The following is a 24,378-nucleotide window of genomic DNA, read 5'->3' on the forward strand; positions in this document are numbered from 1 at the left end:
ATGAATGTCTTATGTTTAGATCAACAATATGCCGTAGTGGAATAATGTATAATGCTTTGAAGTATTATAGTTAAATCCTAAGTCAATATTTGCTTATTTACCTTCTTCACAGTTTTCTCCTTTGTATCCAGAGTTGCAGGCACAAGAGCCCATGATACAAATCCCACGACCCCCACATTGAGGGTCAATGCACTGGGTGGTAGGCACATCACACTCCGTACCCTTCCAACCACTATAGCATAGACAACGTCCTTTGGAGTACTGCCCATTGCCACTGCACAATACTGGGCAGGCTGCTGTGAAATAAAACATGACAGAAAACTTAACATAATTCTTTTCAATCAAGCTTTAGAGGCAGAGGAACATCTTGACAAGTTGTACTTCAAAATCTTTTTTCTTGCTTCTTAGTAACTACTTGTTTTTCTGCTTCTTATTTGAACTTATTTAAAAAAGAATGCAGTTTATATACCTCTTGAACAATCAGGGCCAAGAAAGCCAGCAAAACAATGGCATGATCCTGAAACACATTCTCCGTTTCCATGACAATTTCGAGGGCATTCAACCACAGACTCTGAAAGTTACCAAAAGAAGACAAATTCTAACAGGCAGCAATCAGTGCAGTGAAGAAAAGCAGCAGAGAACCCCCCCCCCCTCTTTAGAGAACAAATGTCAGTAAATTAATACATCTTTGGAAGTGCACATGCATTTATGCTTTCAAGAGAATAAGTAATACTGCTTCTTAAAATCCAACAGATCTGGATAAAATTTTACAAGGTGTTTACTTTCATAGTGGAGCTTTACAAGTCATACATATCTTTGAGTACATTTCATATCTTTTGTCTATAATTAACATGGAACTGTATTTCTAATTTAGTGATTGTGTATAGTTAAAATAGAGGTTATGTTAGAAAGAAGCTTTGAGATATTCAAAGGGAAGATCTTTATTAAGTAAGAAGGGCAATGGTATCATTTCTTAATGAATATTGTGAATACTCTACTTACCTATAACAATCGTATTAAAAGACACTTGCTCTGCATTTTTTCCGTCATTGTAGAAAGCCAGGTGCCAGATCCCAGCGTCCAAATACTGAATGAACCCTGCTTCATGAAGGCTAACAGATCTTGTCTGTCTACCCGCTCTCTCTGTCTCAAGAAGGTTACGCTGCTCCTTTGCAATCAATCGGCTCCCATCCAAAAGTTCTACAAAGTCATACTGCAAGGGAAAAAAATGCATCACATGCTACCTTATCTATTGGTGCATTATGACATTATTTTTCAAAACTATATTCATATTGTTCTCAATAATAAGTTTATCATTTTAAAAATATGTCCAAATGAGAGTATTGAATTCATATTACATAAATTGTTGAAGAAACATCTAACACACAACTCACAACACACAGCTTTCAAAATATCCTGGAGGTATGCTTTTTAGAACAAATGTTCATGGCTGAATACTATCATAGTGATTTATGTAGTTTGTTAAAGAGAAACAATCTTAATATGAGGACACAACTAAGAATATAAAAATAGGGAACATGTTGATGGTGTTAACAGTTTAAACAATCCTTCTTCAAGAACATGGTGACTGTATACTTCCTTCTTAAAATCATAAGAAAAAAAGACACAAATAACAAAACTATTGTATCAGTTTAAGATATCACACTGCTGTCAAAAGCTCTAGTTTTATTAAAGTAGTAAATATATTATCAAAGGTTTAGTACAGCATCAACTTTTCCAAAATTATTACATAAAGTTAAACAAAGTTTCTCTGTTAATTACTAATCTATTTCCCCAAATTATGAAAAAGTAGGTGGAGCCTTTCAGAGTGTAAGAGTATGAAATCTCATTACCTAGCCTGGACTAAGCTATTTTTCAGACTTTTCTGCAGCGTGAAAAAATGTAATACAATACATGTTAGAGATAGGTTGCAGAGATCAGGGATGGCCAAGAAGAGCACAGTCCACTGGCAGTGTCTGCGTAATCTGCAGTACATTTATACTTTTTCCCTGTGTAACAATAAGAAAGTAGGCTATTTTCACCTAAATTACGAGACTGAAAACAAAAACAAAGCTTGGTGTATTAAGAATAAACTTTTATGTAAAAGGACAAATTCAGAGGCACCTGTTCTTCAATTTTAAGGATATGTCTTGCACCTGGCTCAGATACATTAACACTATACTCACTTATTTTAAAACCAATATAAACTTCTCTAATTTTATTCCTGTATCCTTGTCAGATCAAGCTTCCAGGAATTTATCAATCCCATATTCTTCTGCATGGCTCCATGTTCTCTACTTGTTTAAAAGAAAAAATGAAGGATACATCACTGAAATTTGGCCTGTGTGATGATGATGATTTCATAAGAAAGAAGGAATTTGATTTTAATATGTAAAATCTTAAATGACTTTAGATCTGGATGCTGGAAAGATGTCCCCCTTCCAGATATACTTGGCCATGTCTTGTTCATATGTCTTGCTTCTATCCCAATAAGCAAAGGTGGCTAGCCAAATTTGCATTTTTCATGGAGTGGGAATTTATTTATTTAAAAGATTTATATGGCCACCCATCTTGTGGTATACAACTCTGGATGGCTAACAACAGTGAGAAAAATACAAGCAATACAAAAAATACAAAATCAAGGAATGTCTGAAGGAGACTAGAATGTACTTTTAAATTGCATTAAAAGATATGTTTGGTCCAGATTCTGTAACATGATAGACGCCTTTAGCCAAGGTTTTGCATATGGGAATCAGAGTGATGGAAAATAAATTGTCTGTAAGGAGGAGGTCTCCATCAGGCAACTTATGAGTTACAGGCAGTTTGCTGAATGTTGGCTGATAGCTCAATGGGCGTTCATGAAGGGAGATTGCTTGCTCTCTCTCAGACGGTGTTGTGAGATTTTGCTCCCTCATTTAGAGATGGCCACAAGCTGAAGCTTATTATGTTCCTGCCATGGCTGAAGCAGAAGCTTTAAATACACCAGGGAAGGTAGGTATTAACCATCATTAATAATTTTGCTGATATGAGAGGGCAAACGATTGTAAGTGCCTGACCACTAGAGGCCACTAGTCAGGGATTGCTACCTTTAAAGCCAAGTACCAGAAAACTTGCTTAAAAATAGTTCTTTCGTTGAGCAGAGGCTCTTGTGGTCTTCTCCACATAAAGCCTCTTTCTCAGTGCATTTATTCCCTTCACATCCGTTTGTCAAAAGTAAGATTCCTACTGTTTAGCTCAGCACAGACACTTCACTATGTCAGGGCCACTGCTGAGCTTCCTCACTGCTTTTCTGCCATACACAGAAGCTGTATAGCTCAGATTTTTAAGTGAAAAAATGAGGACGCAGACCTCAGAGGCCAGACTTTCAAATTACAACAGTTAAATCTCAATATTCAAAGAATGACTGGGGCAAATCATCCAGAGGATTTATTTATAATAATTTATTTTATTCCTCTTTGGATGTGATTGTAAAGTAGCACCACCCTGATTAATGAGTACTACAAAAAGTAATCAACCCTGTTGACACAGCAGATGCACATCTTTTTTTAAAAAACCAAAAAGCAGTGGTGGGCAGCATACATTGTTAAATAACTTATTAACATATTTTTTCCTTTCTGTTTGTCATCTAGTTAATTTTATCGTAACAACTTTCTTCCAGATCTTGGCATTGGGCTTAATAACATGTATTAAGTTATAAACATTCCATATGTATACTAGTAGCATCAGAACTACCTTTTATTAATATAAAGTCTGGAAATCTTTGTTGTAGAGGTAGAGTACTGGCTGCTATTTTTGCTGCTGTTTGCAGCAAAGTATTACTCATAATTTTTACCTCCATGGAAAAACTCCTTATATTTGTTAGATTTAGATAAGCGCCTCTCAGAGTTTGTTAATTTTTGCTTCAAAGTACCAAAGTCATTTCTTATTTTGTAGTTTCTTAAAATAAACATATTGACTGCCTGGTTGCAATAAAACCAACATTTTAAGCACGTGTCAGACGACTTGAAACTACCATTGACGATTTTTGAATGGTCAGTCACTATCAATTACTTCAGGTTGATTTATTTGTGATGTCTGAGAAAACAGAGCTGTGCAACTCAGATTGTTCTGACAAAAGCAAAAAATATAACAGGCAGTCATTCAGCTACATCTGGGAATATCGTTACAAACAGAAAAAATGCTGCAAAACATCACTTCTAAGAGCACTATAGCAAAAAGAAAGTAAAAATGAAGTAACTGCTCATCTTAAAGGTTTTTAAGGAATAAATGAACAAACATATAAATGTTATCCCTAAAAGTTCTAATCTTATCTCAAGTGTCTTTGATTTTACTAAGAAATAACTATGCTAAAATACTTATTTTAAAAAGAAACAATACTGACCTTAATTAATTAATCAAAATAACAATCTCATATTAAATTATCATTATGATGTGACATTTATATCTTATAGTATATTTTAAAAACCTTAAGATTTCTGAAAAAATGTACAATTTTTTTTCTATGATGAAGGGGAGCATATGTATGCATGTGTTTGGGTGTTCTGAAATTCCTTTTTAGAAGCGTGTGTGTGTGCTGTAAAATTACAGTTCAGAAGGGTCACTATTTTATGACCTTGGCACAATATATCAAATAATAAAAAATAAACCAAATATTGAAAGCCAGAATAATAACCAACTTTCAAAGGTGTGAAGTGCTGAATATCACTTGCATTAAAAAGAACTCTTACTTGAGTATGTGAAGGTGGTAAACCTTTTCGGCCATATACTCCAATCAAAGCATCTTTCTGAAGGGAGATATTGAATTTCAGAAACTGTGGTTGATCAATGAAGACTTGTGATCGCCAGAAGATCCCAGGAGGAACGTCTTGAGTTGCTCTTCGACCTATATCAAGTTCTCCAGAATCTATAGTGTTGTTTTCTTGCGCAATTCCTCCTAATTTACCTGAAAAATGTAAAAGTATCAAATATTTGCTTTTAATCACTTTTTTCAATAAAAATATTTTTTTCAATATTTATTATTATTGTATTTATTTATTAAACTTATGTCACCGCCCATCTCCCCCAATGGGGGACTCTGGGTGGTTTACAATAAAATAACACTAAAAACGTAGCCATCTAAATTACCATTAAGATATAAATAAAATAAATGAAAAATCCAAGTGGAGATGGAACACAGTCACTAAGAGGTGCGATGGCGCTAGCCATTCCCAGGTAGAGCTATTGCTCTCCCCTTCCCAAGCAAGGCGGCAGAACCAGGTCTTCAGTTTCTTCTGGAAGTCTGAGAGCGAGGCAACCTGTCTCAACTTCCGGGGCAAGATATTCCAAAGGGCGGGTGCCACTGCAGAGAAGGCTCACCTCCTGGACCCCGCTAGATGAAATTCCTGATGGGAATTCCTGATGGGGTTCATAGTATGCCCTGCCTGACCGAGTGGGGCAGGTCGATGTTATGGGGATGAGACGGTCCCTCAGATACCCTGGTCCCATGCCATGTAGGGCTTTAAAGGTGATAACCAACACCTTGAATTGGACCCGGAAGCAAACTGGTACCCAATGCAGCTCGCGTAACAGTGGTGTCACATGGGCTGATTTTACAGCACCGGTAACTGTCCACACAGCCGCATTCTGGACCAGCTGAAGCTTCCAAATACTCTTCAAGGGTAGCCCCATGTAGAGCGCATTGCAATAGTCTATATGGGAGATGACAAGGGCATGAGTGACTGTTCGGAGGGCATCTCGGTCCAGGAATGGGCGTAGCTGGCGCACCACCTGAAGATGTGCAAAGGCCCTCCTGGCCGTGACTGCTACCTGCTCTTCAAGCAGGAGTTGCGAGTCCAGGAGGACCCCCAAGTTCCGCACTGGTTCCGAAGTGCCACCCCATCCAGAACCAAAGATGACAACTTCCTGGAACCCGAGGGGCCATCCATCCACAGCCACTCTGTCTTACCAGGGTTCAGTTGAAGCCTGTTGTTCCCCATCCAGACCCCCACAGCCCCCAGGCACTTGGAAAGGGTGGAGACTGCATCACTTACTTCACCCGGGATACATAACAGTCATTGGCATATTGATGATACCTCATCCCATGGTGATGGATGGTCTCACTCAGCAGTTTCATGTAGATGTTAAATAGGAGAGGAGAGAGTACCGAACTCTGCGGCACCCCACAGTGAAGGGGTCGAGGGCTGGATCTCTCCTACCACCACCGATTGGGAATGGCCCTGGAGGAAGGAGGTGAACCAGCGCAAAACTACACTGCCCACCCCCAACCCGAGCCACCCCAAAAGGATATCACGGTCAATGGTATCGAAGCCACTGAATGGTCTAGGAGAGCCAGGATGGATGCACTCCCTCCATCCCGCTCCCGCCAGAGATCATCCATAAGTGCGACCAATGCAGTCTCCGTCCCATATCCTGGCCTGAAACCTGACTGAAAGGGGTCCAGATAATCCATTTCCTCCAGAATTCTCTGGAGCTGCAACACAACCACTTTCTCAACCACCTTCCCCAAAAAGGGAAGGTGGGGGACAGGGCAAAAATTGCCCAGTGTAGTAGCATCCAGGGATGGCTTCTTAAGGAGGGGATATACCAGGGCCTCCTTAAAGGCAGCTAGAAATACCCCCTCTCTCAGAGATGCATTAACTATTGCCTGGACCCAACCACAAGTCACTTCCCGGGCTGATTTTATCAGCCAGGAAGGGCATGGGTCAAACTGACATGTGGTTGTATTCACAGTCCAGAGGATCCTGTCCACTTCCTCAGGCCCAACAGGATCAAACCGTTCCCAGATAACAGGGTAAGTACATTCCCCTGGCATCTCTCCAGACTCCGCTTCACACTTAAAGAGTCCAACTTAGAATGGATCTGAGCGATTTTATCCTGCAGATGCTGTGAAAACTCTTCCAAACAGCCCTATAAGTGGGTCCCTAGATCTACTTGACCCAGAAGAGATTGAGCAATCTTAAACAGGGCTGTCGGGCAGCATTCTGCGGATGCAATAAGAGCAGAGAAATATGTTTCGCCACTCTTACCGCCACAAGGTAGGCCTTAATAGCATCTCTAGCTTGTGTTCGGTCAGATTCAGTCTTCGTCTTCCTCCAGCGACTCTCCAGACGTCTCTTGACCCTCTTCAAAACCCTCAGCTCCTCCGTAAACCATGGGGAGTGACAGGACAAATGAGGCAAGAGAGGTCGCACAGGCGCGATCCTGTCCAAGGCCACAGCCCTATTCCAGGCTGTGGCTAGGACCTCCGCTGGACCATGCAGCAGGTCCTCGGGAATAACCCCCAGCTCCCTCTGAAACCCTACTGGGTCCATCAGTCGCTGGGGACGGACCAATTGAATGGGTCCTGCCTCCCTGTGGAGCGGGGTGGCACAAGAGAATCTCAGGGTCACCAGGGCGTGGTCTGACCATGACAATGGGGACAGATCTAACTCTCCCCTCAGATCACTTTGCCACTGCTCCGACAAGAAAACCAGGTCCGGGGTGTGACCATTGTCTTGAGTCGGGTTCCGAATAATCTGGGACAGGCCCATAGCTTCCATGGTAGCCATGAACTCCCGAGACATCTCCGAGGAACATCCCAGGGATGGCAGATTGAAGTCCCCCAGAACCGTAAGCCTGGGGAACTCCACTGCCAACCCCGAGACAACCTCCAGCAGCTCAGGCAGGGAGGTTGGTACACAGCAGGGAGGCTGGTACAGTAGCAACACCCCCAACTGTTCTCGGGATCCCAGCTTGAAAAACAGGGTCTCACAACCGGCCACTTGCGGAGCAGGGCCCCTGAAGGCCACTAAAGATTCTCTAATGACAACTGCCACCCCTCCTCCCCTGCCCTGGTGTCTCGGCTGGTGCCACGCTTGAAACCCGGCTGGGCACATCTCAGAGAAGGCTACTCCCCCTTCTGAGCCCAGCCAGGTCTCGTGATACACGCCAGGACTGCCCCCTCCTCTGTGATTAAATCACCTATGAGGGGGGCGTTGTTGTTCACTGACCTGGCGTTAAGTAGCAGCAGCCAAAGACAAGGGCCCGCGAGGATCTGCCGTCCAGGGCCTGGGTATGACCACGGAGGGCCGGAACATGCCACTGGTAATAAATACTGGGAGCGTCTTCCCCGACAATGGCCTGCCTTCCAGGTCCTGTCATAACATCTCTGGCCTGTCACCACCTCGATCGAATAGCCCGCCCCACAGCCCCTAGAGTTTCGTAGCCTAGTAGCCTCCACTCCTGGGCTTAACCAAGGGTCCTTTTTCCCACACATCCATCTTTTCCCACAACATCCACTTTAGGCAGTGGCAATCCCCCCCAGCGCACCAGCTTCTGCTCTCGGCACTGTTGGGTCACCACTGCGATCCACACCCTTACTATGCCCCACCCTGACCTCTCTCACTAGTAGAGGTGGGATACACCAGCCACTTCTAGCCACCCCTCTCTCTCACTCAGGGGTGGGTAGACTTCCACACCAAGAACCAATCCTAACCTCCTCCCCAGCCCCTCGCCCATCGGGGGAGTAGCACACTCACACTCACACCAAGGGACCCCAGCCGTCTGCCGCCTAATATATGGGAATGGGCAATCTCCCCTTCCCTCTCCCCCCGAATCCCCTAAGATCTTAAAAGCCAGGGGATTTCTCCCAAAGCCATTTCACCTCCCCGTCCTTCACACTTCCCCCCCAAGTTCGTTGTCCCACCAGGCTTTAGCCCGTTGTGTTTGGCCGGTCTTTCTTCTTCCTCCCAGGCCCTCCGCCTCAAGCAAAGGCTTAACAGCCTCAAAGGCCGCTGCCCTTTGCTAAGGACCACCGGAGCATTCCAGAGCCCGTCACTGCCCCAAGCCTGGTGCACTCCGTCTCTCCGCTGACTCCTGGGGGCTCTGTCCGCAAGGCTGTAAGGCCCGTCGTCCTCCACCATCTGCTGAAGCCACCAGCTGCCAGTCTATTACAGGGGCTGCCGTCGTGGGGTGCCGCCCGGCCCATCCAGGGGTGTCCAGGGCCACCAGGGGAGCACAGGGGGCTACTGGGATCCACGGGGATCCTCCAGGGTTAGGGGTCATCCAGGGGTGCCCAAGCCCACCCAGGTATGCCGCTGCCACCGAAGTCCTCCGCCGCTGCAGCCCACCACTTTGGGGGGGATTCCGCTCGCTCCTCCGCTCGAGGCCCCCTTCCTCTGCCACCTCACTAAAGCCTCCTGCTGCCAGCCACCAATCTTTTATGGGGTCTGCCGTTGCGGGACGCCGCCTGGGCCCTCCAGGGGTATCCAGGGGCCACTGGGGGAACACAGTGGGTTACTGGGATCCACTGGGGTCCTTCAGGGGCCATGGGAGGTTGCCCAAACCTACCCAGGTGTGCTGCTGCCGGCGGAGACCTCTGCTGCCACAGCCCACCGCTTGGGAGGGGGGATTCCGCTCATCTCCAGTTCCAACCTGATTTAAATCAGGGGACCTACCAATCCCCCCCCCCCCAGCTCCCTCAGCTGACCTGGGAGCCAAACTCAAGGCAGTCAAGAGATGTAAAACATTTTCATAAACGCCCCAATTTAGGTCTCTTTCACTGAATTTGGCAAACTGTAACCTTAATGCAGACAAAAGCTTCTTTTTACATAATCTGTTTTTATTCTTCTTTAAGATGCTGCCACAGTTATAAATAGCTTTTTAGGAGAAATAATTGAAAATAAGAAAGATATCTGCATACAAACTAAATTTATTTGCTATATTAAATATAGAGAAGCTGAACAAATAAATACTAAAGGCAAAATTCTTCCATGAAACCTGTGATTATTTTATTTGGAACAGGACAGATTTGGGGTTAGTACTGTCATATTACTAACTTAGATAGCAAACAACAGGGGAAGGGGGGATTGTGAGTAAAGTTTTGGAGAAATAACATATGTTCCAATAATACAATTCTGGCCATTAACCAGAGTCAATATCCCTGTTTCACATACAAGAATTCTATGCCTGCTTAAACTGCATTTCCATCAAATGTAGAACACTAGTATTATTCCACACATCTGTGATTTCTCATTCTGAACAGAATATGTAGCAAAACTGATATATAGTAATTTCAGGAATAACTATATTCCCACACTTAAATTAATATCTATTATCCTATCTATCTATCTACCTACCTACCTACCGCAGTATTTCATTTACAGAAGAAAATTACTTTTTTCCTATAATGCCACAAAGTCAAAACAAATGATTAAAATTTAAAGAAATCAACCAGCAATTATTAAAATTTAATAGTAACAAATGAATGTTTAAGATTTATCAAGACATTACAAAATGAACAATGCTTGCTACCACACTACAGGACACCATTTGACATAATCATGAGCAGCATTTAGAAAGTAACATTTTTATAGTCAATCAATAGCACATCATACAAACATACTGAATATACACACATTCTGAGATGGCATTATTTATATTCTAAAAACTAACTAATCAAAGCCAGAAAAAACAACAACCATGCACCTGTAGTTTTATTTTCACATGGATACTGTCATGAGTAAGGATGGCGAGCAGGGGGCTCCCATCCAGGCTGTAAAGCGCATGCGTAGCACTGAGGAATTGGGCAGCCATTCAAAGAGACACAGATTGGGACCGCCTTAACCTTTGGGGTTTATCTGTCTGGGTTTTCCCCACGCTTCTTCAGTTTGTTAGGATTCCTGTTATGTACAAGCAATAAAACATTAGAGACCAGTTCCTTGTCTCAGCGTGTTTCCTAGCTGTTAGGACAGATACAAAATGTAAATCAAGAAATTAACATATATTCCAGCAATGCTGGCACCTATAGGAGCTCACAACCAAATAGAGATTATTTCCATTTCTACTGTTAGTACGGCCAACGTAATACATTCAGCCCATTAGTTAAACACTCTTAACATCTAACTAGCAGGGGTGTGTAAAATGATTTGAGTACAAACTGTTTTGAGCTTGAAGCAGCTGTGACTGAAGCATCCTGTGGGTTTACATGACTTGATAAGAAATTCTATGCAAAACTCTACTTCTGATTTTTAAAGATCTTTTCATTAAGAAATATATTAAAGTGAGCAGCAAACAATTTCATTCTCGTAGCTTCGCTTGGTAAGTGTAACTAATTGCTCTGCAATATACTATGAATTCCTCTGTCGTCCCAAACCTTAGTTGATAACTCAGAGAAACCATTTTCCTTTTAAATTTCAAAGGGAATTAATTTTTTCCTGTACTCAAGACTTCATCCTAAAGCAACTGTAAGCCTATATATTTGTAGATTATGATGTGAATTTAATATGTGTGGGTGCTGATCTATTCCTAGTCCAACCTGTTTCTTAATTTAAAGGAATGGCTTACAAAGATTGATGGTCATTTTTTCTCTCTCAATCAAGCTGGCAGCTGGCTTTTCTCTGGCTTGTAAAACCTTTGATCTTCTTTTCTTCTGTTTGCCTCAACTCCATGGGGGACTTTCTACAGGGAGTAAACACATCCCTACATTGCAGCCTCCTTTGCAGGTCTTCAGTGAATCTTCAGATCCCAACCACCTGTGCACATGGCTCTCTTGCACTTACAGTAAGTCTTCAGCAGTGTAATGCTAGCCAGCCCATTTCAGGCTCCTCAGCCAGCCTTTCTAAGCCAACTTGTTTTTAATTAGCTAAAAATGTCTAATCTATTTTGTCAGCCATAATTTCCATTCCAGTTCTCTTTCCTAATTTTTCCCAGAGTCCTCTTGATGATTTTTTAATATCCTTTAAGCCAGCTCATTTCTGTCCTATCAACTCTTCAAGGTAGGTCAGGTCAGGAAAGATACTGTAAGGCAGGGTTTCTCAGCCTTGGCAACTTTAAGATGTGTGGACTTCAACTCCCAGAATTTCCCAGGCAGCCATACTGTAAGGACTGCTGGAATGTATTTTATTGTTGTAGGTATAGTAACAGAATCTTGAAAGCCTGCCAGAGTTAGCATCTGCCCCCATTAATTGCAAACAAAATCAAGTGGGTTTGAGTCTGTTTCTCATGTCCCCTCCTTTCCCAGGACTGAGTTGTCATTTACTTTCTCTTAATAGCTATTTCTAATATTTCCAATATTAATTGGATATTTCTGTCAAGGCTATTTCTGTCTTCCTCCACGCGTCTCCAATGAGAACCTTCTTTATGAAAACTGGCATATTTCTACTCTCCTTTTTTTAGTAAAGCTGGCACAAATCAGTTTTGTTTGGATGTCTGCATTAAAGTATGAATATGTGATGAGCTGGCAAAACACCATGGCAACTATAAGTGTGTGTCACAAGGAATTCCAAATGCTCCATCCTTATAATAAAATATGCTCTGTTCTACCTTACCAGGAAAATCACAGAAAAATGAGAGGGCGGATCTCCTCCAATTTAGGACAACCAAGCTCTGTACACCAACCAGCATCCTGAGCAAGAAAATGTTCCTGAGTGCATGAAATATGCTAATAATCCATTACTCATTTCTAGATGCTACCTTGGTAGAATCTCTCATTTTCTTTAAAATGAACCTTACTTTGCTGGACATTCCCAACCGGCCATTAGATGATTAGCTGCCTTATCTCACCCTACCTATGAATGACAGCAGTCTTCCCTCTGCCCATTCCTAACCCACTGACCACACTAAATCTTACAAAGTAATAGTTATGTTCCTGACTGTCAGGAAATTTTGGTAATGTACATTAAAATAGCAAAGAGAAGGTTTAAAATATTTTGGAAAGCATCTCTATTTGTGCTGGTAGAATGACTGTGATTCATTTTCTACTTGGCAGCGTGCCCTGGAGGTAACTGAAAAGGAATATGGAAAATTAGCATATTCTTTGAAAAAAGAACATATTTCTTTCAATTAGCATCCCTCCAAGGTAAATAATACCTGTCTGACTATACAAGAAACAATTGCTTCTATTGTTTTATAATGGGGCTTTTAAAATGTTTTAAAAATAATCCTTTTGGCTGTTTTTATGAAAGTTGATTGGCTGGTAGCAGTCAGCAGGGATTGCTACCCTGTTTATTCTTGTCCTGAGATGAAAAATTAGGGAGCACGGGGCTTGTCCTAACAGCCAGGAACCATGCTGAGACAAGGAATAGGTCTCTGGTGTTTTATTACTGCTACATAACAGAGAATCCTAACAAACTGAAGAAGCGTGGGAAAACCCAGACATATAAACTCCAAAGACTAAGGCGGGCCCGATCTGTGTCTCTTTGAATGGCCACCTAATTCCTCAGTACTATGCATGTGCTTTACAGCCTGGATGGGAGCCCCCTGTTCGCCATCCTCACTCATGACAGGGCTTCTTGAAATTTCCATTTCCAAAATCAAAAAATCATTTCCATCTATATTATCTAAAATAAGGTTAACAAAATAAGGGAATTTGTCCTTCCCATTTTTTTAAAAAAAACCTTAATATCTTAACACTCTGCTTGAAATGTTACAAAATATTAATACAGAAATATATCTAATTAAATATATCCACTCTAAAGTATTATTTTTATTAAATTGCTATTTCCCCATAAGCTTGTAATCATCTCTTTACATTGACTTTTATTGGAGATAGAAGAAGTTTCATTGGACGAACTATTTCCAAATATTTAAAAGGACAAACAACAACAATTAAAGCCCCCATTTTTACAAACTTTCATATATCAATAAAGATGGAGAAATGAGGTACTATATGAAAGTCTGCATGGTTTGTCATAGCTCTAGTTTGGGATTTTGTGTTAAATACCCAGAACGTTTTCCCATTCTTTTCTGTAAGTAGGAAGCCACCCACCTAAGGATACAAATAATGGCTACTAAAATAGGAGGCAAGTTTTGATGTAAAAAGAAATAGAAAAAAGATAGGTTTTCTTAATCTGAATATCTAGACTCTAGAAAATGCTAGAGATAGGAAACTGAGTCATTTCATGCCTATAATTTGGAACTATGATGGACAGAAAATTGATTATAACAGGCTTATAGCTTCCTTCAAAGTTATTCGAAGTTCGTCTACAAAAAGTGAACAGGAAAACATATTTAAAGACAACGATACAGCAAATGTTCTATTCATTAACCATTTAAATCAAGTTTTCAATTTAAAAAAATATTGATTTGTTAGCCTAAAGTGAATGAACTCAGAAAGGACAACATCAGAAAAAGACAATATAATATAATCCTGTTATGTGGTTTCAGTTTGAAAAGCTCCCATAACAAAATTAGTACAGGGTTTGACTTTCATATATCATCTAGAAAAAATGGACTGAAGAGAATACATTAATTCAACTTTTAAGAAAGTAAATAGCACTCAAAAGGAGGGAGATGTGCAATGCCAGCATGACACAAATATAGCCTGAACCACTTCAAAGAAAGATATATAGGCCACAAAAAACACAGCCATCAATTTAGGTGTTTTATGTCGTCTTCCACACAATAATTGAGCAGATGCTCAAGAAAACTTCCCTCAGAGATAGCATGTGCTCCTAGCAGAACAGGTGTTTCAGCCTTGATGTGTCTGCTCTCTTATATACTTTCCTTCTTTATCACTTGTTCCTGAAGCAATGAGGTTCTTATTTATATTGTCTTCAAATCTCTCATCAATTTTAAATTACCATTAAAAATACATATTAAATTAAAAACCAAATAATTTAATTGTGTTCTTACTAATTTACACTGTGTCGATTTTATTCTATCCCCCAAATAATTCACAGGATGCAATCTATTGTTTTACCTACATATGTTTATAAATCTTATCCTGGGTGAAAAAGAAAAGCAAAAAGAAAACTTGTGCAACCACATTAACACATTGGTGTCATTATATATTTAGTGCATTCATATTAAAAACAATTCCAAAGCAGGGTGTGATTTGTTAAAGATTAACAAATAATTCACAATGAGTTAAAAACAATAAAAATAAAAATTCAGTAAAAACTCTAAAAACTGTTAAATGTAACACGTAAAACAAGAATAGCAGTCTAGGCTAGACACATAAAGCAGCAACAATTAAATCAAATGCCTGAATAAAAAGGTAGGAATTCAGCTGTCTCCAGAAGGTTAAAAAGCTTGATGCTAACTGGAACTGAACAAGGAAGAAACTCCATAACCGGTCTTTTGTACTAAGATTGGTTGTGGCAGATGTGGCATCCACAAGGGGGTATCCCACTAGATCTTATTTGGTGAGGAAGTACACACAAGAGACCTACATTATATCCATGCTCTACACCAAACAGATCTTAATGACATTACAAGTACACTGAATTTGGTTAGCAGCAAACTGGCAGTCAGTCACTGCAGTCCTTTCAGAATAAATATATGGTAGACTGTCCTCATAAAGCTATGAGTTTTTGCAATAGTTGTGCTTCTGGGTCAACGTCAAGTGAAACCCATATATACACTGCAACAGCCCACTCTGGCCTGGTTATCCCTACAAAAAACAGCTGCAGCTGGCAAACTAACAGGATGTGTTTTGGGGGCGAGGGAGAACATGACTTATAATGTAGACTTCTTGGGCTTCCATAAACTGTGATGGCTGTAAGACCACTGCCAGGTTATGTGCCTGTTCCTTCAGAAGTGCAATCCCATCCAAACCACATAATTTTTTAATTCCTTTACAAAGAAATAGCTTGTAAGGATTCAATCTGATTTATTAACCCCCATTCAGCAGATCAGTGCATCTAGACATCAGTCTAGTGTTTCTCAAATGTGGCAACTTAAAGATGTGTGGACTTCAACTCCATGCTGGCTGGGGAATTCTGGATGTTGAAGTCCACACTAAGATGTTGAATGTGTGGGCAAAATTCCACTCAAAAGATAGCCAAGGAAAGCTATCACTTTTTTATTTTAAAGTGTACTTCTACCTCGGTTGATGAAATTAAAATTCCAAGATATTCTTAGTATCTACCCTGTGACTACAGTGCAGTTCTTGGAAAATATCTCAGCCAGTGTTACAAATCAATCTAATTTAAGAGATACTGAATGAACAGGAGGCAGTTCAAGATGCACTGCTATTTCAAAGAATAGCTGAACATAGACAAAAAGATTCTAGTTGAAATGTGATTGAGTTGGAGAAGGAGGCTAGCTATCTTATTTAAGAATAGCTTAACAAGATGCTGGGCAGCCTCTATGTGAACCTGAGCTATAAGCATTTGAAAGTCTCTGAGACCATAATAGCAAAGACATATCTGTACAGATAGGCAGAGGCTGAGGATCTAGGATGTAATTTAGAGAAAAAAGAATTTACATTCCTGAAATTACTTAAACTAGAATAAGCAGGAATGAGGATGCGCAGGAAAATAATTGGTTATTAATGTATTCCAAGGACAGGGTTATATTGCTGGTATGTGATGGTCTTGCTCCTGATGCTCTCAATTACCTTGCTATTTGGAATCTGTGTTTGTTCTCCAGTTTTGATTCCATACAACACTCTGACTCCTGTTTCCTTCTGGTCATGTGGCCCCTGTGTTTTGACCTATGGCTATTTACTGACTGCCTCTTGTGTCCCTACCATTTTCTGAATGTAGGAATTTGTCAAGGGCAGAGATGAAAAAAGTGCAGAGAGAAGAAAGAATGCCTTAAAAGATGGTTACAGTGTAAATTCACTCCAAGATGCCAGACTGTCTCACTTGATTTGAGCCAGAAACATAGAAGGATGCCTTATACTGAATCAACAAATTGATCCTTTTAAGTCAGTACTATCAATACTAACTAGCAACAGAAATCTAGGACTCTTCAGAAGATTCCTTTTCTTACCTGGAGATATTCAGGACTTACACAACACCTGTGTCCTGTTACCAAACTGTGGTATTCATTAAAGTTTTATCCTTTCTTTGGAGCCACCTCAATAAAATATTTACCTCTGAATAAAGATGCCAGCTGCCATCTATTATTCCTACACCCAGAAAATGGCCTACTGTGCATGAAAAGGCATAAAGGACAGATAGCATACAATGAGAAATATCAACTATTTCAGTTCAGAACTGAAGGAAAGATTCAAGGAAAATGCAGCACTGGCAGAAGAAGCATATCCTAGCTAAAAATATATATGTACACGGTTTGGCAAAAACGTAACATCCTTTGTTGTGTATAGTTACATTAAAAGAACACTGATGGTTGCCAACCACCTGTAGGAAAACAGCACTTAAAAAAGAAATGGAAAAGGTCCAAAGAGAACCAAGTTTCTTGTATTTGTAATCCAGCAGAATGTAAAGTATCAATAATATATTTTATATTTTTATCTCTTATTTACGTTTATCTATATGTAATGTATTATTTATAGGTTGAATTGAATTTTAAATTTTATTTTTATTGTAAACTGCCTAGAGTCCCTCCTCAGGGGGAAGATGGGTGATGATAAAAATTTGATAAATAAATAAAAAATAAAAAATAAAATAATCATGCAACCTGACTATTGTCATCATTGTCTCCAATTTAAACATACTGTATACAGGGGTAGGAGAGGCTGACCTATTCATGACTGGATTTGAGTGACTTTACAACTATGAAAAATACCTAAGTTTAACATCAGATACAATTCAATAATCCTATTTCTCCTTTTTTTAAAACGTAGAATATTTTTTAAATTTTGTCATTAGATTTATATCCCACCTTTATTTTGTACAACTCAAAGTGGTGTACATAATGCTCTGCCTATTTTCCCCACAACAACCCTGGGAGGTAGAGTTGGGTTGAGAGAGAGTGCCTAGCTCAAAGTCATTCAAATGGCTTTATAAAACTATGGTTTTAAAATTTTTGATAACAGAGAATATTAACAACCTTGATATATTGGAACAAAAAAAGCTAAATATGTATTAGATGTTCTCTTACCATTTTCACCAGAAGGTAATGATACAGTATGTGTTGGCACAGTATCAGAATTCACTTTTCCATTTTCAAATGTGTCATTTTCAGTCTGTTGTAACTGCCAGTTGAGGCCAAATAGATGCATTGCTATTGATAAAGAAAATGTATCATTTTACAAGTTATACCGGGAGAAAAAAACAGTCTATAATGAACAGTGAATACATCTTCATGCTATTCTATAGCCAACATTTGTATTTTAAAATACAATATAAATGAGTATTTTAATAAGCTTTTAATTGTTTTATTTCTAGTTTAGGAAACACAGTAACTATTAGATAAACTTTAAAAGGACATATAAAAATTAATCAGAAATTAATTTTAGTCATGAAACAATAATGTAGGCTATCTGTACTACTGCGTAATTCTCTATTAATAGAAACAGAAGCAAAACCTTATCCATTCTCTTTCCTTCCCAACTGGCACAATTTAGTAACTTCCACCTTGGATTTCATGACCTTGCATTTCCCCAGTCCATTTTTAGATGGCCATAATTATTTAGTAAATCATATAGTTCCTCTCCATCCCCATCATACCTTTATAACTTCATCTACATTCTTGATGTATTATATGGACAGCTGTGCTTTAAAAAAACAAATACTTCAAGAACAGAGAGTTTTGCATTTCAAACTCAGTGTAAACACAACATTATTTGTGCCCCTTGGAATAACAGAAGTTTGCTTCTTTGGTCTGAGGGTAAACACATTTATTTGGGAATAAACACTACATTGTTGAATAAGGAGCTCAGCTTTTAAATTAAATGAAGAAATACAGAATGTTTCCTTCTGAACATGACCATAATTCTTTAAATTTTATGTACAAGAAATCAGGAAGCAGTAAGTAAGTCAGCAAACACTATATGTTGCCTCATGCAAACACATCTGAATTCACTGCTGGCTCAAAACAAACTGGAATCATTCAACTGAGTTACTAAACTATACCAGGGAAAATATGCTTTGGGGTGAAAACAAAGCACTGAGGGCAGCAACTATTATTGTTGTCCTTTAAAGGTAGGTTTAATCTTATACAGTATAATGAGAACTTCCATGGATAACACATGGGATACAGTCTACATATTCTACTTCAATTCTGAACTGCAGAACTCATTGCTGATACATTTGGCCTGGCTGAACTTTCCTATTACTTTTCCTTCCACTTCTTTTCATAACAATTTGCCAGAAGACAAGTTCTCAAGAATTCAAAACGTTTAAGCCATTTTATTGGTCCTAATAAAGGTATGACTGAACTACAGATTTTGAGCTTTTTTTTAATGGACTAATACTTTAATGACATGATGTCCATTCGTATCAATTACTGTTTGGTATTTGTGGGGAACAATCTTAAAACTTTTTTCAAGAGGTTCAATGCATGAATTGTGCTTTATTTTCACCAATCTATTGTACAGTCAATGTCCATTATCAAAACAGTATTTTTAAACACAGAAAATAGAATTTAACTTTTATTTTGCCATGGAAAAATTGTATTATCTTAGCTTGGAAGAGTAGCACATGAAGATAAAGATTGTCAGACTAGGTCATTACATCTTTGTTTAGGGCTATATAGGGTTTGATTTTATTTGATTAACAAGCACTTCCTCTGTGCCCATTTCCTGGCTTCTAGATGACCATGTATAATGTTTTGTTGCTGCTTCTGGATCAACGTATATATTTTGGAAGAGATGGCAATGGGAATGGAATGCCTCTATTTATGCCATAATTTCCTGTGGTATTTTCACTATAGTAAAATATCACAGCACAAAACAGGTTTATCGAGCTGTTGCCTCCTAACATCCATGAAAACATTTGCATTCTTTCAAGCTGTTTCAAGCCCACAAATTGCTAAAATAGGTTTTCTTTTTCAATAATAGAAAAATACAGCTGGAACTCTGTTCTGCATCTTCATTTTAGACAAAAGTCTAAACTCCACACAGTAACTTTGGAGTGCTGTAACTACTAGTGCTATTAATACAAGATCCTTTAATTGCTTTCCTTTGTATTCTGTTACAGTATATACAAAAGCCTTTGGCTCAGATTTTGATTCTAAGTTCGATTTTCTTTTACACATCTCAACATTTATTCTTCCTTATTTCCAGTGCCATTCACCTGACCAAATATCATTTCCTGCCAGAATTATCCTGTTCTCTTTTCAAAGCATCCATCCATCCATTTAAATGCTCATCTCACTAATGTGACTCTGGGCAGCTCATAAGTTAAAAAACAATGGCAAATTCATATAAATAAATTAAAATGATTAAAACAATGAAAACAATTAACCAAAAACAGAAGTGCGGAAAGTGCCACCCTACAACTCATGGACATCTTGCAGGCTCTCCACATCCATGGAATCTCTGGGCCTGATAGCACAGCCATGTCCTTCAGGGACTTCTCATATTTTACGGTTTCCTTAGTTTATGACAGGTCTGCAAGATCCCCAAGGCCAAAACTACTATCAGTTACACTGTCTTGCTATAATGTTTCCAATGAAAAAGAAAACAATACAATACTGATTTCTACTTGGGGCTTCTAAATATTCATTACTTAATATGATTTAACTAGTCTACTTACTGTTTGGAAGGGCTGAAGAACTTCTGTTATTGTGAAACGAAAACTGAATCTGTCATTCTCTTTTCAAATTCATTTGACAAATGTTGAAAATCACCAGTGAACATTAACAAGGCTGATGGAAACAATTCCACAAGGTTTTTTGTTTTGCTCATGTGGAGCACTCCTCCTGACCAGCTTCATGAAGTTGCTAAAACACAACTACTTCTGTTTTATGGCTTTCAGAAACAGATTTGAGAGAGGCAATAAAAAAGACTACAACAGGGAAAGCTCCAGATCCTTGGGAAAAACCCTAAGGTCCCTCTGGAACCTCACTGAGTAATTTTTTATTTTCACCAATATTTAGGCACCCATTTTCCAGTTTGAATTCACTTTAATTTCATTCTTATATTTTTCCTAGAAGGGAAGAGGAGATACTGCTTCTCCTCAATCATTCTGCTCCCAATGCCATACTGCCCTAAAGTTTTCTTTGCCCTGGAGGTGGGTGGCACCGAAAGAAAGACAGGAAGGAAGAAAGAAAGTTCATTCCCCATATAGTTTAGATATTTTGTTTTCTAATACACCACCTTTCCATTTCATTTCATTATTTATTTCATATAAAGGAAGTAGTGGTTTACCAAATCATATAACGATAAAGTTATAATTCAGGCCACCAAGGACTGAATGGATTGTATATATGCATACATATGCACATGCACACACACACACACATAAGGTTATTGCTATTTAAATGCTTAAATGTTTACTTATTGCTGAATATATGCCTACCTGTTTATCTCAAGATAAAGATTACAACAATGAAAAATACAAACCATAAAAAGGACAAAATCAAAATTAAAATCAGTCATTAAAATAATAATTAAAACCTTGGTAAAAGCTATTTGTTTTTATTACCTCCCTAAACAGAGAGTGGGAGCCAAATGCACCTGCTCAGGAGCTCATTCCATAGCATAGGAACTAAAAAAGAATGTCCTTTCCTACATAACCAGTAATTGAGTTTCTTGTAGTGAGGGTATCTTCAGAAGGACCTTTTCCATTGATCTAAATAAATGGGCAAGTTCATAGCCAAAGAGGCATGTAACAGTATTTAAATATTTGTGTATTTGAAATATGTACAGAAAATGCTATTTCACTTTTAAAAAATGAAGAAGCAGCAGCTAAAAAATAGCTCCTACGTGGCCTCTATCTGATTATATCACAATGCTCCCCCATTCTAAAACATAATACGAATGTATTATAACAGAACTGTAGAGAAAACAAGAATCTACAAAGACATAACCAAAGAGATGCAGAATACATCCACTATTTTTCATCTTTTCTCTACCTTTGCTTTAAAAAAATAATATGTAGCAAACTACACACACAGGCTACAATGAGGACAGCAAAGCATCTACCGTATATCCATCATCATATGGCCCAGCTATTTCATGATCATTCTCTAACTTCAGCTTTGTCTTTAAAATCTGATTATATAAGTAATTTGGCATATGGTAATTTAGGATACAAGGAAGGAAAAGTGGAGTAATCAACCTGTAAACACTTGTAGGTTTTCATTTCAAACATATCTTTCCTTAAAAGATGTAACAAATAGGTCCATTAATGATTTTTAGAAAAGTCAAACAAACTTATATACGCATGTCAAGCTAGAAGGATAATTGTGAAATGGCTGGGCATATTGGAAATCTGCATGATAAATAGCTTTTTCACATGTTGATGACTAAAAATAATGAAATCTATTACAAAGATTTATGGAGCCAAATATAGCAAGGTGAAATGAATGTAACATTCAAACATTAGAGTTAGCTAAAATTCTCTTCTTTGTAGTAAAATTTATATGGCACATTTCAGTTCACAAATGTTAAAGGGAATACAATTTTATTATACCGTTTTACTGTTTTATTGTATTTTAAATAATGTTTTATGTAACCCGCCCAGAGTTGCTCTGAGTGAGATGGGCAGGTAATAAATTTGTTATATAAATAAAATAAACAAACAGTTCTTTAATATTTCATAATATGGAAGCAACAAATACAATATTCCTTAATAATGTAATCTAGTCTAATACAATGCACTGAATGATTTTATACCACCTTGGACTATTATTCTATCTGGAACATGAAATGAAAACATGAAATTGTAACTGAAATGCACATTGAAATGAAATGTGATTACAGCAAACTTTTCCATAGACTGAAAAAAAATGCATTTATATATGAGTTCATATCAAGTTTACTGAATGTGCCATTATTATTTTCTAAACACTGGTAGGTGTAACTCATTATTTATCACAATATTCCATGTGAGAATCAAATGTACTCACAGCCTTGTAACTGCAAGTCAGTATGTACGAACTTGGAAATAAATTATGGAGAACTCAATTATTTTTGAAAGTTCTCCTCAATAATACATAGGTAAAATTATTAGCCTTTACCTACCATAATGAAAGACACATTCAATGTAAGTATGTGAAGTGCTTCCATGAGAGCTGTCTGTTATACTTCTGTTACGGTAAAACATTTATATTCTTTCCATACATAGTATTTTATAGTGATCATCAAACATCTCCTACAGAAGGGTGGTAGCAAAAACTTTTCCTCTAAATAAAAATTTGATTTCCTAAAAGTGCACTAACCTGTTTATTCACTAAGGAACCTCTTTGACTATTCTATTAAATCACCAGGAAACAGGCTGAGCTGAAAATGTAAAGAAAGGTTATAGGAAAGTGAAAGGACAAGGAGAGGAAAAAATCTATTTTGAATGTTTAAAAGAATAAAGTGTTATGTAACTGTTTTCTGGGTGTTTTAAAAGTTGAAATCTATGCAAAATGTGTGCAGTTATCATTGGTTTACAGTGCACTTTAAGCTAGTTAAATCTGTGTCTCAGTTTCTTACAAAGTACATAGATTCACGAAGCATTAAAATTTTAATTGTGCTTCATAATACCTAAGATCAGAATCATTTTAAGTTCCATGGGAGTGTATGATAGAATTGCAATTTTTTTTGAAGTTAAGAATGATGCATACAGACACAGACACACACTCTGTCAAAATGTTTTTTGGTAATTTGCAGGAAAATGTAATTTTGTTCTAATAATTGATTTTTCTATTATGGAATCAGGAAGGGGGGTTCTATTTGTTACACTGCCCAAATCCAGAAAGCAATTTTGTTTTTTTAAAAAAGTTCATTTGAAAATGCTATCTTTCAAAGTTGTAAAGTCTCACAGTGTATTTATTATTTTAGAATTGCTTGGTAGCTTATCATTTGCCTTTATACTTTAACAGCCACTTACCTTTTTATCTCTTTTTATATACATTTCATTGTGCTAAATTAATTAACTTAATACTTAATAATCATAATTGCAATTAAAATGAAAAAGCCAGCCTGGCAAATTATATTATAAATGGAACAACTACAAAAAAATTGGCTATATCACTCCGAAGTCTTATTCTTTGTATTTCTGTCAAAACCCAACCTCTTAATTCAAGGATGACAGAAAACACTTATCGGCGATGGACTGCTGAAAATAAGATATAGATTTTTCCTCTGTGTTGTATGATCATTCTTTTAGCCAACCTCCATACCTCAAAAGTCCAGTTATTGATATCTTCATGAATTCCAAATAGTGTGGACGTTGTCAAGAACATCATCACATTTGATCCAAATGTGGCAGGGTGAAGTGCCCAGTTGGAGGGAAGTGGTTGAGTCTGTGCCAAGGTCATGGATTTTTTTTAAGGGAAGGCAGATAACTCAGCACAAGACCAAGAGCATGTACAGTAGACAGAAAAGGGGAAAATGCTAGAATGCACCTCTAAAGTAGCACTATATTCCTTATATATAGAATGTAAAAAAAGAAATGAAAAGAAGAGAAAGGGGGACGTTATATTTCAGATGCTGCAGGACATGTGGCTGGAAAGGATGTCACCTGGTTAATGTGAAATGGAAGTAAGGAATAACCAAGCCTGCCGTGTCCAGAGATTCAAGCCCTGGGACATGGAGTATGACTGGGAAGAAAGACC

General features: G+C 38.4%; 1 protein-coding gene across 1 annotated transcript in view; it reads right to left on the minus strand.

Annotated features, from left to right (window-relative positions):
- TENM3 (teneurin transmembrane protein 3) overlaps positions 1-24,378 on the minus strand; it is a 189,061-nt gene that overhangs the window by 89,065 nt on the left and 75,618 nt on the right. The window contains exons 4-8 of the mRNA XM_063310483.1: positions 17,770-17,892; positions 4,728-4,942; positions 1,003-1,213; positions 470-571; positions 102-296 (exon numbers count right to left, since the gene is read on the minus strand). Of these exons, the coding sequence (XP_063166553.1) occupies positions 102-296; positions 470-571; positions 1,003-1,213; positions 4,728-4,942; positions 17,770-17,892 (846 nt within the window). The remainder of the gene's footprint in view (positions 1-101; positions 297-469; positions 572-1,002; positions 1,214-4,727; positions 4,943-17,769; positions 17,893-24,378) is intronic.

The sequence above is a fragment of the Candoia aspera genome, chromosome 8 (genome assembly GCF_035149785.1).
Source record: "Candoia aspera isolate rCanAsp1 chromosome 8, rCanAsp1.hap2, whole genome shotgun sequence".
NCBI classification, from domain to species: domain Eukaryota; kingdom Metazoa; phylum Chordata; class Lepidosauria; order Squamata; family Boidae; genus Candoia; species Candoia aspera.